General features: G+C 30.2%; 1 protein-coding gene across 1 annotated transcript; it reads right to left on the reverse strand.

The window, feature by feature from the left end:
- Nucleotides 1-7,782: 7,782 nt before the first annotated feature.
- Nucleotides 7,783-8,385, reverse strand: LOC129317367 (receptor-like protein 9DC3). Its single transcript, XM_054961703.1, has one exon. It carries the CDS (start codon nt 8,383-8,385, stop codon nt 7,783-7,785), a length of 603 nt encoding a protein of 200 aa, XP_054817678.1.
- Nucleotides 8,386-17,121: the final 8,736 nt, after the last annotated feature.

The raw sequence follows: 17,121 nt of genomic DNA on the forward strand, positions 1-17,121 counted from the left end.
TTGTCATTCTTTCCTGATATTTGGTTTTCCTTTTGAGGAGGGGGGTTACTCTGTGACGGTGCAAGAGACACAGCTCTCATTTTTCAGTCTTTGCTACTTATGGGATGAATATGTTGGTTGCATACATTTGCAATTAGAAAACTTCAGTGGTTATTCATTTCTTTAATTTTAACTTGATACCTTATAGCATAAACCAAATTTGTTTCTAACAATTTATCCTTTAAACTTACTTTTAAACTTGGAGTGGGAATAACTATCATGTTTTTCCATGCTAAAGCTTCAACTGTAATGCTAAGGTGAGTGCAGCTTCTGTCCCAGTGTTTGTCACTTTCTTGCTAAGAATTAAGTTATATGTATTCTATATTTGGTAGACATGGGTGGATGTGTTAACTTCATTAGCCTTCTTAAAATCCTATATGCAATATTTTCTCTTTAATTTATATGTTAAGATATGTCATGCCCCAAAAATAGAGGGTGACCGGCACGGGGTGTGAATCATGCCACACATTCTCGTAAGCCTCAAAACATAAGTAAATTTCATTTCTAAAATATAATCAAATCTATCTTGATACTAATCATTATAACAAAGCTTTAATATTTTTTAGAAATTTTAACAAAACCTCCCCTGTAAGTACAAGCTCTCGAAAATTCTACAATACAAAATTTCTACAAAAATCTTATATCAATTGGGAACTCAACTCCTCCCAGCCGGCAAGCAACATACATGTCTGTGTGTGAGTGTGCATATATATATATATATATATATATTAAATAGAAACCCTAGCTATAGTCGTGGAGCACCTGGCCATATTTTCCAGAATGAATTACACATAAATTATCATTACATCAAAAGGAGAGACTTCCATCAACTCTTCACTCAGCACGTGTAAAAGTTCTCAAGATCAGTATGAGGATTACCTTCAGCTAAGGTATCTGAGACCAAAAATATTTTCCAATGAATAACGTCCCAACAATAATAAATTGAACATGATTAAAAAGGAAAGTTTGAAATAATTATGTAAGTCAAATAGACAATAATTTCCATAAAAATTTAATATCTCATAATCACATTGTTGTCGTAAAAAGAATTTGCATAAAAATGTAATATTTGAATAAAGGAGATTTTAATGAAATATCAGTTGAGATGCTATCCACTTACTTGAGTGTTTCCCAAGGATTCTAAAACTTGCTTCTCTTAACTTTTGACCTCTATTCTAATGAAGCCCTTAATGTCCAGACAAATGAGTCAAAATTCTAAAATCATTCATCAAATAATCTTACAAGCACTTAATGGGTATCAACATTCAATCTAACCGATACTAACAACACTATAACCAATTACATTGCAAGTATACTTGAGTTGGTCAAATCATTTGACAACTCTTAATTTATCCCCGTACTCCCTTATGACCCTAGTCAATCATAATTCACTATAAATTATATCAATCATTCTTAAACATTCTCTAAACTAAAAAAGAAATAAACAAGCATCCTATGTAATCATTTTTCCTTACTTTAGTAGTTTTAAAAATTTTCAATTAATAACTTAAACTAAAACTTACATTTACTCCTTCAACCTATAATATAAAAGACTAACAAACTATAATTCACCAAATTCTTCTCTCATACCTTTTTACAATTACCTTGAAGGCATGCATTTATTATTGACAAAATTATGAAATAAATAACCAAGAAATTTCAACAACTTCTAATCTTCAATTTATTTTTATTTTATTATTTATTATATTTCAACTCAACATAATTGAAAGATTTCCAGCCCCCAACTGAAAGCAACACTTCAATCCTAGCTGAAGGTAAAACACCATGAAGAAGGAACAGGATCACATCAAGCAATTGGGGAAAGGAAGGGATTGTTTCATGGCTGTTGTTGCACTTGAAGAGGGAGAAGAGAGGATTAATGATTTGCCTTAACCTTAGGTCCAGCGATGACAGCTTAAAACCATCATGTATTCAATGCTGAAAAGGAAAAGACAAAAACAAAATGCTCTGTTTTGCAGCTCGGATGATAAGGAAGAAGACCAGCTATCGTGGCCAAGAAAGTAAAGGATTTGAGCTTACATATACATACGTAAGACACTCAACACTTGAGAAACAATAATAGGTGAAGCTAAACACACACACATACATACACATGAAAGCCAACCTGAACAGAAGCAAGAATGGTAGCGAAGAAGGAACAAAGAAGAGCTTCAGGTTTCGACACGCACGAGAAGGAAGGAGAACAAAATCCAACCAGCAAACAACATCATCGATCTACCATACACACACGTGCACATGAACTTTTTAACAGCTAAGGAAGAGGAGAAAAAAAACAGAACTGAGCATACAAACACACACCTTCATCCGCGATAAATAGAGCAGAAATGGGGAAGAGATTGTCAGCTACTCCACACGACAGAGATGAACAATCATTGAGAGAACATAATGAATGAACAGTCGATGATAGGGAAAGAAAGGCAGTAGCTCAGCTTCATTGTGGTGGGAAAACAAGAGCGACGAGAACGACAGCAGATAAGCAACAGTAGCAACACGAATTCACCATTGACAGCAAGCAAAGAATGTGTGTAAGGGTTAGAGAGATGAACCGACTATATGAGGATCTAGAGAGGTATATGATGGCGGTGAGAAGAAAAATCGAGATGCTCTATTTTTTTTTCGCGTGAAAAAACTGATTTAGACCAAAAGAAGCAGTGGGAAAAATTACAAAAAGAGCACCCAAAAAAATCACAATAAGAGGCACACAAAAATGTACAAAAAAGGGCACAAGATTTTCCTACAATTTTAAAACTAATTTTGCTCAGAAAAAATTAAGCTTTAGATCCTTAGGAAAATTTTTATCATGAGTTCCTCTAAACTACCAATTCTACTTATTATAAAATTTATTTAAATAATATATCTATTGGAAGAATTTTTTTTATTTAAAATTATGGGTCATTACAAGATATTTATTTAATGTCATGGTCAAGCCCTTGATTTCTTGATGTTAATCGAGGGTGTTGTTATGGTATAGTTTTTATGAAAGGCTGCTGAGGTCCATTTTATGACAATATTTGTATGTTGGTTAAACTATGATTAGGGACCTACATGTTGAAAGTAGCATAACATTTTGGTTTTGTCTTCATTAGAAGCCAATCATGGGGTTTATTATATTAAGTTCAAATGCTGAATGGAATGAGTCAATCTCAAGGATAGTGAATGAAGTGACCATCAAAACTTAGCTTACTGCCTTCAACAGAGAAGCCAGTCATCTGTCTATATATGTGTGGTTATATTTTTTATTGAGGTGAATGGTGATGGGCGATTTTCTTGGTTTCCTATTACTTTGCCTGTTGTGATTCATGAAATTTTCTGTTGATAAATTTGGATCTAGCTAAATTACTCAAAAACATTCTTTCTGAGAGATAAAATTGATAGTTTTGAATAATTTTTAAAATTGTAAAATTATCAGAATAAATTGTACAGTTGGTAGGATTGTTCCCAAAGAAAAATGAAGAATCTTTTGTTTTTAAAACCTTTTCCAAGAGTAGCCATAGAATATCTTAAAATGAGTATTTAATAGCCAAAACTGATGCTGGAAACCTGGATAAGGCGCATGTCTTGGTTGTTGATATTATAGAACCATGTTGTAATCCAAAATATGCACAGGTCTTGCTGTGAACTGTCTTATGTTTATTAAAGATTTTTTTTTTTTGCGATTGAGGATCATTGCTAGGTAACATTGGTGTTCACCATTTTAATGAGAGTAAACTTGATTATGAATAGCCATGAATTGGTGTTCACCATTTTAATAGATTGGCTATGATAGTTCTTTTTCATGTCTTTATAATACATAATCTATGAACTTTAATTTTTACTTTAAATATTATTCAATCTCCAAAGTAGGATAACGATATAACATTGGGGAATTAAAGAATCTCCAATTCACTGTTATGTTCTAAGCTTTGGCTGTGATTGAGAAAGTGTTCATGTTCAACTTTCTTTGATTCGCATATATACATGAAGAGGAAGTCTGCAATACTTGCAATATAAATGGTGTCATACTGTAATAACCCTGACAAAATTTAAAATAAATAAATAAATATATAGGTTAACTTGCTTAAAGTGTGTTTATATTAGTTCTTGGGAAAAATATAATAAGTTAGAGACTTGGTCTAGTAGTAGCTGAACAATCCTTCATATATTAAGTCCCAAGATCGAATCTAGAAGAGACCAAAAGAAGAGTTAATTTTTTCTTTTTTTGACTATGAAAAATTACCAAACTGCCCTTACTCCTATCAGATATTTTAACTCTTCTTTCTTATTTTCTCGATCATTCTAGAGCAGAAGGGGATCTAAGGATTGGATGGCATTTTACTCTGCCTCCCGTCGGTCACCGCTTTCTTCCTCCTCAACCATAGCTAGCGCCGTGTTCATATGGACCATCGTTGCCGATGTGCTCGTGGCTAGTCCGTTTGCCTCAGTTAGGAGTTCTCCCCTATTTCCGCATCATTCTTCCTTGTACGAGCTTAGCATTTCACTGGGTTGAGGTCGTCGGAAATGGGTGGTGCTGGTCTTGAGCTGAAGTGACACTGATTTTGGTTTTTTTTCCCTTTCTCTTGAACAATGCTACGTCTTCCTCTGTTCCTTGCTCAGCTGGAGATTCCATTTTCTCTCCCTATTCAGTTGGCAATCTCTTGATCTCTCCCTCTTTCGCTGTTACTGGTGATTAAGGTGAGGATTTTTGAGCACTCTTCCTTCGTTGAGCCATATGAGAGGGAGTGTGAGTTGATGGCTAAAATTAGAGTTCTTTGATAGAACCTTGTTGCTGCCATATGTTGTAAGAAGAAGGTTCAAATTTGAGCTGAAAACTTAACTTAAGACTTGGTAGTGATATACATATGGGTCATAATTTTGGAGTTAAATTAATTCTATTCGAAATGGTTGATGCAAAGAATTTATTGAGGTGAAATTGAAAGATAATAGCTTTGATATATTACTTGAATATTGGCTTCATTGAAATGCCTACTGACATGTGTGAAATAATTTTAAAGCATGAATTTTGGTTTCAAATTTTAAGTGATAATGGTTGATATAGGAAAAGTAGAAGGAAGTCTTTGTAAATTAAAGACGATGTGTTAAATTTTGTTTAATAATATCCTTATAGGATGTGTGGAACATGAGGATCCTGATAGAAAGTGAAGAAAGAATATTATGAGAATCTGGAACTTCAACAAATAAGTGAATAGCATTCCTTATAATTATTCATTAAAAATCTTTTATTGAAATATTTCATTTTTATGAATTATGTTAGTTTTAGAAATTTCGAAACAATAATGAAGGATAGTTACATTATGATTTGTGCATTTTCTCAAGAAATATATTTCTAATATTGATGAAGGCACTTTTGTTTATTCAATGTCAAAATTTCTTCGTTACATGATTAGTGCAAGTTTGTACATTCACTATGATGTATCAATTTGGCAAGTTTCATATATTTGAAGCAATTCATGCGAGTTTGATCTTGAGAATGAAAATTTAACTTCAAAAATAATTATTTCTCTCGCATTTTTGAAACGGGATTTCTAAGAGGACTCTATACAGAACAGTGCTGCTAACAGCAGTTCCGTTAGCCCGTAGCACGCTGTGGTTAAACACTAGCTAATTGTTTCGTGAGCTTTGCTCTCACGTTTGATATTCGTGAGTTTTGTACTCGCATTTAATTCCGTGGCCTGAGCCACGTTTGGTTATTTACCCTCGTGGACTGTGTGTCCACGTTTGTTTCGTAGCTTTGGCTGCGTTTGATTACTTGTCATCATGGACTGGTATGTCCGTGTTTGTTTTCATGGTATAAGCTGCGTTTAGTTATTTATCCTTATGGACTGTGTGTTCACGTTTGTAACTTGTTCTGTTGAGTTCTCAAAATTTTAAATGTTGATTAAAGTGTTTTCTAAAATTTACATGATTTTGGCTAACAATTTTACCACTTTAAATTATATGTGAGTAAATTATTTTCTTTAAGCATTATAGCATAAACTGTTTTCAACTTATTCATATTTTACAATTAAGGTTATGACTTACAGGTTTATAAAATTTTGAGAAATTATTTTAATTAGTTGGCACCATTATTAGAGTTTGTTGATTTTAAATTTTAAGAATTTTACCATGGGAATGCTATTCACTGAAAAACTTATTTTAATCTCAATGACACTGATCCCCCTTGACCTCTGAAGGGCAACCTAGCTACAGTGGGTGGAAATTTTTGATTAGTACTATTGCTTTTAATGTAAATATATAATTTGTATGTCTTTTTGATTTAAAAGAAAAAGTAGAAGCTCCACATAGATTATTGATAGACTTTATTTTAGTTTGTATATTGGTTGCTAGCTGGAAGGAGCTATGCTCCTGATTTATACCATTATCTTGGAAATTTTTGTTGTAGAAGTTTTAGGAGATCCTAATTATAGGGGAGGTTTTGCCAAAATTTCTACAAAATGTCAATACTTTCTTATGATAATTAGCTTATCTATATATTATTTTAATTCTCATGTAATTTGATTAATTTTTTTCTTTTCTTTTGTAAAAATGGAATAAATTTTCATTCCGAGGCTTACAGGGATGTGTAAGTGGTTCACACCCGTATCGGTCACTCTCTATTTTTAGGGCGTGACACATATCTTATCATAAATTTGTATCACACATTTCTTGTATTATGAAGCTTTTAATGTTTGATGTGATGGATATGATCGTTGCCTGTACTAGAGAGGAGAATTGATTAGAAATTAAGGTAGTGTGCTCTCCTTCTTGTTGCATATGTAAGTTATTCTTTTAAAATAAATTGATGTTTCAAGTTTATCACACAAAAAATGATAAGCAATCACATCAAAATATTTATAATTTATAAAAATTCACTAACACTAGTGTTATGAAAAGTTCATTTGTTGAATATTTATATTAACTTAGGTTAATATAGAACAAAAAGTAGATACTCCCTCTAGTCCTTATAATCAAGCACATCTAATTACCTTACCGCAATCAATAAAACATGATTAAGTCATTAATTTTGCCTTAAATTATAATAAACTTTTAATTTTATCTCTATTTAAACGAAAATTTTTAAATTTGCATTACATTTTCTCTCATAGTTAATGAATTTAAATAAGAATAATATTGAAAAAAGGCAATTGATATCCCATCAAATGCATTATATTAAGGATAAAAAAAAATCTTTCTAAAGGCATCCTGTAATAGATACCAAAGGGAGTGGATTAATTAAAATTACTTAATTAAGTAGAGACATTAATTAAATTAACTTGATTTCAAGAGAAAAAAGGAATAAAAATAAAATTTTTCTTTAAATCTTCATGCGAATGAGAAATATTGAACGATTAATCATTAAATGTGCACAAATGTTTGTACCACAAAAAGTTGCTAATATGTGAAAAATTATACTCGCATGTTAAAAAGTGCATGGCATACAAATGAGAACAAATCACTTGAAAATCACAAAACAAAGAATAACAGTAACTTAATTACATATTAGAAATAAATATGCAATACATTCCAATTACTAACATGATATTTAAGAGACATGAAACAAGAACCATAAAGGGAACATGAAAAAAAAAAAAGATGTCACAATATCACATGAATCTACAATCTTTTGTGACTAATTCATTCTTTGTGGTTTGGAAGAGTTGTTTTCCTTGTCCTTTTTGCTTGTTTCTTAGGCCTCCCTTCAAAAATTCTAACAAGCCATCAAGGTTTCCCAATCAAAAAAGCAACTCATTCCATGAACATTCCAAACACCATCCCGCATCCATATCCCAAGGCTACTGGTTTCCAACAAAATTCAAATTTGTCATTTGTTGATGAAGCTAGTTGTGGCAATTTCCCTTCAACATGATCACAGGCTTTTGACAATGGAGATCCACACAATCCTATATTTCTCTTATAGGAATCTTTTGAAAATGTATCAAACTGCTTACCTTTTGGTATTACTCCAACAAGTTTATTTTTTGAAAGATCCAAAACTTCAAGAAAGTTGAGATTCACTAGTGCTGGTGGAATCTCACCTGTAAGCCTATTTGATGATAAATCTAGGCATTCTAGATTTGTCAAATTTGCAAGTGATTGAGGAATAGGACCGGTGATTTTATTGTGGGAGAGGTTTAGCCCTTTTAGTGAATTTAGCTCACTAATAACTTGGGGGATTTCTATATCAAACATGTTATTTGAGAAGTCGATAATTGTTAATGTAGTTACAATCCTTACTAGCTCTTGCTCATTACCTTTCAATGTGAGCTTCACTGATTTTCTAAATGAGAATCCATAAGAATAATATCTTCCCATGTAATCCAAACCAATTGCATCATAATCTATATTCATCATTCCTTTAAATTCCTTGATGTATGCAGTTGACAAATGTCTGCTAAAATGGTTGTTGGAAACATAAAAATTCTTAACTTATAAAAAGGATGCTTTGTGTTGGAACTATAAATGGCACCATAGAACTTGTTTTAGTACTTGTATCTCCAATAAACCTTCCAGCCAATTAGGAAATTCATCCTTGATCTTCTTTGCTCCCACATCTAAAATTTCTAATTGCATGCAATGGGTCAAAGATGAAGGCAACCGTCCCTCAAATTGATTGTTGCTCAAAAACAAAGATTGGAAGAAATTGCTCTTAGAAAAATTGTTTGGTATAGTTCCAACAAAATTGTTCATCTACAGGTCTAAAGTCATAAGATCCGGCAAAGTAACAAGGCACTTTAGGATGTGACCTAACAAGTTGTTGTGAGACAAGTTGAGTATTTCAAGTGAGCTTGCATTGCAAAATGAGGAAGACATGTGTCCACTTAGTTTGTTGTTGGACACTAAAAAGAAATTAACATGGAAGGATGGAATTGGGAGATCAACATGTCAAAGCTAAGGTCAAGAACTTGGAAGTTTCTCATTCACAGATTTCTATTGATGTCAAATTATTATGAGAAAGATCCAAAGCCATCAAAGAACCATTCTCCACATTATTGAACCAGTTGGGAATCTCTCCTTGAATTTTGTTATTGGAAAGATTTAAAAACCTCAAATTTTGAAGGTTTCCTAGGATTTTAGGAAAGTCATTGATGTTACAAGAAGATAAATCTAAGTCTCCAAGATTGGGAAAGGTGTAGTGAAAATTATTGTCAAGGCTAAGTAATAGAAACTGATTGTTTGAAAGATCAAGACTTTCTAGATTTTGGAGCTTTGAAAATCGATGAAAACTAATGGGGTCTCTCAAATTATTTGATGATAGGCCTAGACGAAAAAGATTTACAAAATGAAACACTGACTCAAGGAGACCTTGCAACTTATTATGACCAAGATCTAACATCAGTAAATTTGGAAGGTCTAAGAATTTTGTGATATGACAAGATAATAAATCTAAGATTCTAAGATAGGGAATGGTGTAGTTAAGATTATTGTCAGAGCTAAGTAAGAGAAACTTCTTGTTTGAAAGATAAAGTTTTTCTAGATATTGAAACTTTGAAAATTAGTGAAAATCAACAGGTCTACTCAAGTTATTTAATGATAGACTTAAATGGAAAAGATTTATGAGACTAAAAATCAAATTAGGAAAATTCCTTTGCAGTTCGTTATGAGAGAAATCAAAAAAATTCAAGTTAAAAAGTTCGCAACCAAATGGAAATATTAATTTGTTAAAGCTACAATCTAAATAAGTTGAGTGAGATTACATAATGACCATGGCAGTTATCCTTCGATGTTATTTTAGGAAATTGATAAAACTTCTAATTCTCTAAGATTTCCAAACACATTTGGCATCTCAAAATTAAAATGATTAGATGAAAGATGTAAGTTAGAGAGATGTTTAAGGTTTGAAAGAAATGAGAGCTCACCATTAAAATTATTTGATGCAAGGTCCAAATGAGTTAACTGAGTGAGGTTATCGAAACTTAGAGGAATGGTCTTATCAAATTGGCAATGCTGAAGGCTCAAAATTTTGAGAGACTTCAAATGACCTATGGAATTTGAAAGTTGACCCTTGAGATTTCCATTACCTGACATCTAACTTTTGAAGATTTTGTAAATAGAAAATGTTATTTACAAAATTTCCTTGCAGCTGAGTATCTTGAAGACCAAGATGAACCAAAGAGGATGACAAATTGATCACCAAAGACAGAATTTGGTGCAATGGAAGACATATTTACATATTTTAGAAGAAGTTCCCTTAAATTAGTTGTGTTCAGAATGAGATTTTCCCATGTGGATGGTTCAAGTCTCATATCAAGTGAGTAAACTCCATTCCAAGACAAATCAAGTGAGACCAATTTACACAAGTGAGAGATTTTAAGAGGAATTTCACCAGCAAAATATGAATAGCTTAAGTTCATATGCACGAGAGTTGAAAGATCACCAAATTGAGGTGACATCAAAGACCCATCAAAATCATTGTAACCCAAGTTGAGTGTTTGGAGATGAGAAAGTTGGAAGAGAGTGCTATTAGGATGGAGTTTACCATGAAGCCAACTGTAGCTAAGGTCAAGGCCAATCATATGATCTGACATGCTGTCACATGTGATCCCATCCCACAAGCGGCATTTTGGATCATTTTCCCATGATGTCGTCTTTGGGTAAGACAACTGATTAGTTTTCTCAGCACAATTTAAAGAAGCAAGAGGATCAAGAGTAAAAGAGTTGTTAAAATGGAGAAGGGCAGAGAAATCATGAGTTGCAAAGTAGTGGGTCGAAGGAAGACCAAAGTAAAGAAGGAAAAAAAAAAGAAAAAACAGAGGATGATTGGAAAACCCCATTAATGAAGTCTGAAGGCTATGCAAAGTGAAGAATGGATATGATATTGAACAAGTATTGATGAAGCTTCATTTATAGGCAGTAGCACAACTGTGACACATAAACAAGTCTATTCTGATCACCAACGGCAAGGATAAAGTTTTTAAATAAACGAACCTTAAGGACCACGAAATTTGATTGGATGGATATGATAGTGAGCATATGAAGCGTCCTTTATGGGTAGAAGCAAAGATTTAACAAATAAAAGAATTATTGTCGCCTTAACAAATTACTTGTCTTCCGAATAAAACCTCCAGATAATAACAGGTAAGTTGCACAAATTAATTTTGGTTTATTTAATTCTTAATTACTTTTTGATTCAAAATTTAATGATAAGTGAAGGTCTTATAATTTCCCTTAGTAATACATATTGGATTAACTGGCCATAAAAATGAAAAAGAGATTCACTGTCATCACTGTAGCACTTGCTACTCTCTTCTTATTTATTATATTTTTTAACGAAATTTGATTGGATCCAAATCATTTTTCACATTTTTTTTATTTTGTTTGGCATAGTAATTTAAATAATTAGTCAACAATTCTGATCAATCATTCAATGCAGCGGGAAGAAAGGTGTGTGCAGTCATTGCATCATTGCATGAAGATTCCTATAATTCACCGTAAAACATATTAATTATCGACAATTTAATAATTGAATATTCCACTTAGCTTGAATATGCAATACCCCTGAAGGCAAATAGTTGTGAGAAAGAAGAAAAATATATTTTAAAACCTAAATTTTAAAAAAGAATTATGTTATTAATTGTTTTAAAACATTATACTGTAACTATTTTCAAAGATCAAAATTATAAGGCTAAAATATAATAATAGCAAAAAAATTTGATAAAAAATTTATAAAGCTATTATTATATTTCATTAGATGCCACTTAATTAAACTGCTACATGTCTTTTTTTTAAAAAAAAAAGAATATGACAATTTCTATTAGTATTAGTAAAATAATTAAAAAATAACAATAGGAGCCTCTGATAAAAAAATTAAAAGGTTAAGAAAGTTAATTTTAAATTTTTAAAGGTGAAAAGTTATGTGCAACAGTTTCAAAGTTCATGAAAATTTTGTATATTTTAGCCAAATTATAATTAATTTATGAGACTTAATATTATATTAAAAAATTATTACTTTTTTAAATAATTCGATTACAAAGTTACTTAAAATTGTAACCTTTTCTAAAACTCTAATTATAAATCATTATAATTTTTAATTAGAGTAATCATGATCTTTAATGCCATTTTAATGAATCCTTTAAAATATTATATTTTAATTTTTTTTTTCCTTAGACAAAATTTGAGAAACTATGACACGAGTGATTGATATTAATGATCCTGGCACACAATTGAAGATATTTGATAAAAAAAAAAAGGGGGGGGGGGGGCCTCTCTTTATATGTTGTGCACGACGTGAGGACAAGCAATTGATGTGTGTGTATACTGATTAGCTAGTCTTGGTCTCAAGTGACTACAAAACCTTAACGATTTATTTTCCACACTTATCTTGGACCTGAAAAAAAAAAACGAAGAAGACTTAACAATATCATTTTTAAAATTTTGATTCAGCTAGTCATAGTCATTCATCTGTTTATTTATATATTCATTCAATTTACTGATCATAGTCTTGGTCATTCTATCTATATAATTTTTTAATTTTGATCCATTCTCATAGTCTTGGGATTGGAAAAATCTACAAGGATCTTTTGTTAGATGTTCATATATAACCTTCAAATCTTTTGGAAATTTTAATTTCAAAAGGCACAATTATTTTTAATACCTTTGCATCTAATCTTTTAAAAATTTATATTTTTCAAGAAGTCACCCCTCAAATGCAAGATAAATTTTTTTTATGCACATTTTTCAGAAAAATAATCATTAAATATATGATAATGAAGTAATAAATATTACTACACAGACACACATATTTATATGAAAATTTCTTATATATCGAAGTAGCAAATTTATTTATAAATGTTCTTATACACTTTATACTTTGTCAACAATTTAGATGAATCAATAAGCATGACGTGAAAAAAGGTTTGCAAAGTCATCGCACGGAAATTAGCTTGTGTATCGATCGTCTGATCTAGTCTTTCTCCCAAGTCTCAAATGACTACAAAATGTGATTATTATTTTTCCAAGCTCGTCTGGGACCAACAAAAATGGAGGAAGACTTGGTTGCCAACCACCCACGAAAAATAAAACTGAAGTATTAAGAAAACATGATGTGCTTATTAACAGTTTTTAAATTATTAAAAAAATTTCTTGGAGATAGACAATATCTACGATAGCTTTTTATTTTGTTTAGTTTGTAGTAAATATTTTTAGTTTATTCCAAGCTTTGTAATTTCCATTACACTGAAAAAAACCGTAGAAAGGATTATATGGAATTATAATTTATAATAAATAAAAGCTTTTAATTTCGAATTCTTTTTCCACAAACGTTCAAAATGGGCTGATGGAAATGAAAATGAATCGAAGGAGAACTCACAATCAAATAAAAATCTTAACAAAGGAAATGTTGAATCAACTTCTTGACTCATTTTAGTTGACTTTGAAGAGGCAATTTCTTCTCTTCAATGTATGAGGCCACACTAAGGAGTATTTGGTTAAACTGGTTAAGAGAGTTAAATCAGCTATTTTATGGGGTCTCTAGTTTAAATCTTAAAATATGTAGTTATGTTAAATACATACACTAAATGCATTCTCGAAATACCTGTAAGGCTACCATTGGTTATAAAAGTCTCACACAACATAGGATTTGGATTAGTTTAGATGAAAGAGGTGATAATACCCTTAGATTTCTCAGGATACTGGGTGTTGCAATAAAAAAAATATGTTAGGCCATATCATGTAATGTGACCATGAAGGCTTGAAGACATTTGTAATATGTACCTCTTTAATTTTATTTATAAGTCATTTGTAATATGTTTTATTGAAAATTAAAAAAACTCTTAAGACTCATTAATTCTATATAAAAATTTAATAAGCTTCTAACTTTATCTCTATTAAATATACATAATTTAATAATATATTTTCTGGCATCAACATCATTTTTCTTCCTTTCTCCAAACTTATTTGGTATAGATTTTGGATAGTGGGTTTAAAAAATTGGAAAAAAATAAAATTAACCCATATCAAGAATTTTTTTTTTCTTGAATAAAATTACGAGAAATTACTATAAAAGCGTTATTGATGTGTACCTTTTGTGATATTTTTTGTATTATTCAGCTTAAAACATAAGATTTTTTTGGGAAACTGTAGTATCAGAGTGAATGTCTTATTTTATCTAAATATTGTGTTATATTCTACAATTTTATGTTCAACTTGGCCAGACTACAAATAGTGAATGAGTTTTTTTTTTTCTTCCCTACAACTACCACCATGGACCAACAATAAAAGTAAGGTGGACTAAGAAGAAGATAAGGAAGACTTGGGCTTTGTGAAAAAAGTGCATTTTAGCTAGCATTTTTTTAATATTAAAAGTTTAAATTTAATTTCAATTGTTTGAAATTTATTATTTTATAATTTTTATTTAATTAATTTTTTATTCTATGATGATTAGAAGATATTAGCATTTTTATTACTAATTTGAATTTCAAATTTTTGAAATAAAATAGTAAACTAAATAAATAATAATGACTTAAAACATCAAATTTAGATTGATGAATTCATTTTTGCCCTTAAACTGTATAACTCCTAAAGGACATATGCAAATTCCAAATCCTACTAAGATTTAAGATTTTCATTATTAAGAAAAGTCATTTCAATTAGTTACTCATTAATTTGAAAAATACTGATTAAGATTTTTAATTAATATTTTTATTAGTATTTTTATTTTCAATTAATATTTCAATTACTCAGCCTCAATTTTCTATAGTCATTTTCTCATATGACTGCAAAAGGGAGAAAGCATTATTTTCTACATTGGACCAAGAAAAAAGAAAGGCCAACTAATTAATAAGACTAAAAATATTGTAGTTCCAAACAATCATGGATTAATATTATCCATATATGAGAAGACTTGTCATTTACTTCAGATAACTACAGAAATCAATTTGTTGTTTTCTTACAAATCACTTGGACCAAACACAAAGTAAGGCAGACTAAGAAGGCCAATAAGATTAAGGTTTGGTGAAGACATTGTTTGAATTTAATGTTAATTGTTTAAATTTTATTATTTTTAACTTTTATCGTTTCTAATTCAAATTATTAGTTTTTGATTATTTGATAGTTGTTAGATTATTATCAATATCATCATCATCATCATCATCATCATCATCATCATCATCATCATCATTATTTTATGTTCTCTTTTTTAAATTAAAATAATAAATTTAATAAGAATAATAAGGTGTTGACTATTGAAATCAAGTGAAGGTAAAAAAAGACCATTCAAATTATATGATAGATTTTTAATTTTTCTATGTATTGTTTCATGAGGGACACGGATAAAAACAAATATTGTCAACCATGTATCAATATTCAGTGTATAATATAAAATTTATAGTAAATTGTATTACTATTGATAAGTCATATGATTCAATTTTTGGATTGTGCATAAAGTAAAAGAAAAGATTTCATTTCAACCTTTTCACTCTTTCATTTTCATTTTTAATTAGAAAATTAAAAAAGTAACAGAATAAAGTAAATAAAAAAGTTATATGAATACAATCCCATTAAGGCCTATCATTATTAATGCATCAAGAGATTTCCATTATCTTATTCATCAATTAGACTAGTTTCTATTACTCACAAAAACATTGGCAAGGAGCAACAAATAAAAACAATGAAGCATCTCTTGAGAAGGGATGATAGCAAGTGCCAATAGATTGAAGTGCCCTATGACTTTTTTGTCCCTCTTTTCTACCTCACATTTACAATGTTTCTTTGACCCTAGTTTCCTTTATCGTACTTCAATGATCTCAAATAAAACTTTCAAAAAAAAAAAATTGGATCAATTTAGGCACAAAATGTCACATAAATCGTTGATGGGCCAAAATGTTTTCATCAGGCCCAAGGTTTTCATGAAACGTTTGAGGAGCCCAGTTGAATTTTTGCCATAAAGTTGTTTAGGCCAATTTTTTTGCATTGTTATGCTTTAATCCGTGTTAGAGTTCTTTATCTAAATTCGTAATTCCTGTTTGCATCATTATTTTGAACAGATCATGTAATGATCACAAATTAAAAGTTTCGAAAAGAAAGCGATTTTCACAAAAAACCTAAAAAAAATTAATAAAAAGTTATATTTTAAAATGGTTATAATTAACCATGGTCCATTTTAAATCCCTTATTTAAATACTAAGTCACAAAATTTTTTCCTCATAATGTGGTTTAACATTCTTATTCTACTTTGTCAAGTTGAATTCCTTCAGTGTAAGAATGAAGCAGAGCGAATAAGGATAAATTTATTTTATTTTGTTTCGTTTGTTAAATTCTATTATGCATATAAAGAAAACCAATTCTAAGGGTTGCTTGGGGCAATTTACCAAACATCCAAAAAGTATACTTTTTTTAAAGTTGTTTTTTGGAAAAGTTCACTTGTTGATAATTATTTATATCAATTGAAGTCAATATAAAAAAATAACATTGAGTACAAGTTTCCACAAATTAAAAGACAACAAAAGAGGCAATGAATTTTATCTTTAAGGAGTCTAATGCATTTGAATTGCTTCAGTTGCATAAATAGAGAGATGAATTAAATTTACTTAATATATATCAAGAGAAAGGAAAATGAACCAAAAAAAAATTGAAAACGAACAACAACAACAAAAAGAAGCTTTTTTTTAAATCTTTATGTAAATGAGAAAGGTTGAACGATTAATTACTAATTGCCAAATAACAAATGTTGCTGACTGTGCCAAAAGGGGGAAAAAAGATGCTGCAAATGAGTAAACATTTTTGTTCACATATTAAAAAAGTACATAGCATATAAATGTAAGAACAAATCACTTGAAAAGAGTATGTAATTTAAAAAATAATTGACTAACTCATTGGAGGTTCAGTTAAAAGTATATTATAATATTGAATAGAATGAATATCAAATTTACAATTTTTCTCAAAGAAAAATAAATGCATTTGCGGTTTGCCCTCTCAACATAATGTGGCTACACCGCTGTTGATTGTTGTTAGAGATGCATGTTTGATCTATATATCCCATGACAAGCCCAATGCTCTCATCATAGGATTAATTTCTTTACTTATTAATTTTAAAAAAAAATTACAACTATTTAGGTTTAATAACTATGAAGTTTTTAAATTTTTTAAATA

Source organism: Prosopis cineraria, unplaced genomic scaffold, assembly GCF_029017545.1.
Source record: "Prosopis cineraria cultivar Desert tree isolate PC_DT_omini unplaced genomic scaffold, ASM2901754v1 PC8, whole genome shotgun sequence".
Classification (NCBI taxonomy): domain Eukaryota; kingdom Viridiplantae; phylum Streptophyta; class Magnoliopsida; order Fabales; family Fabaceae; genus Prosopis; species Prosopis cineraria.

Excerpts from the sequence above, each read along its gene's own strand:
- LOC129317367 (XM_054961703.1), bottom strand. The coding sequence starts at position 8,385 with ATGAATATAGATTATGATGCAATTGGTTTGGATTACATGGGAAGATAT.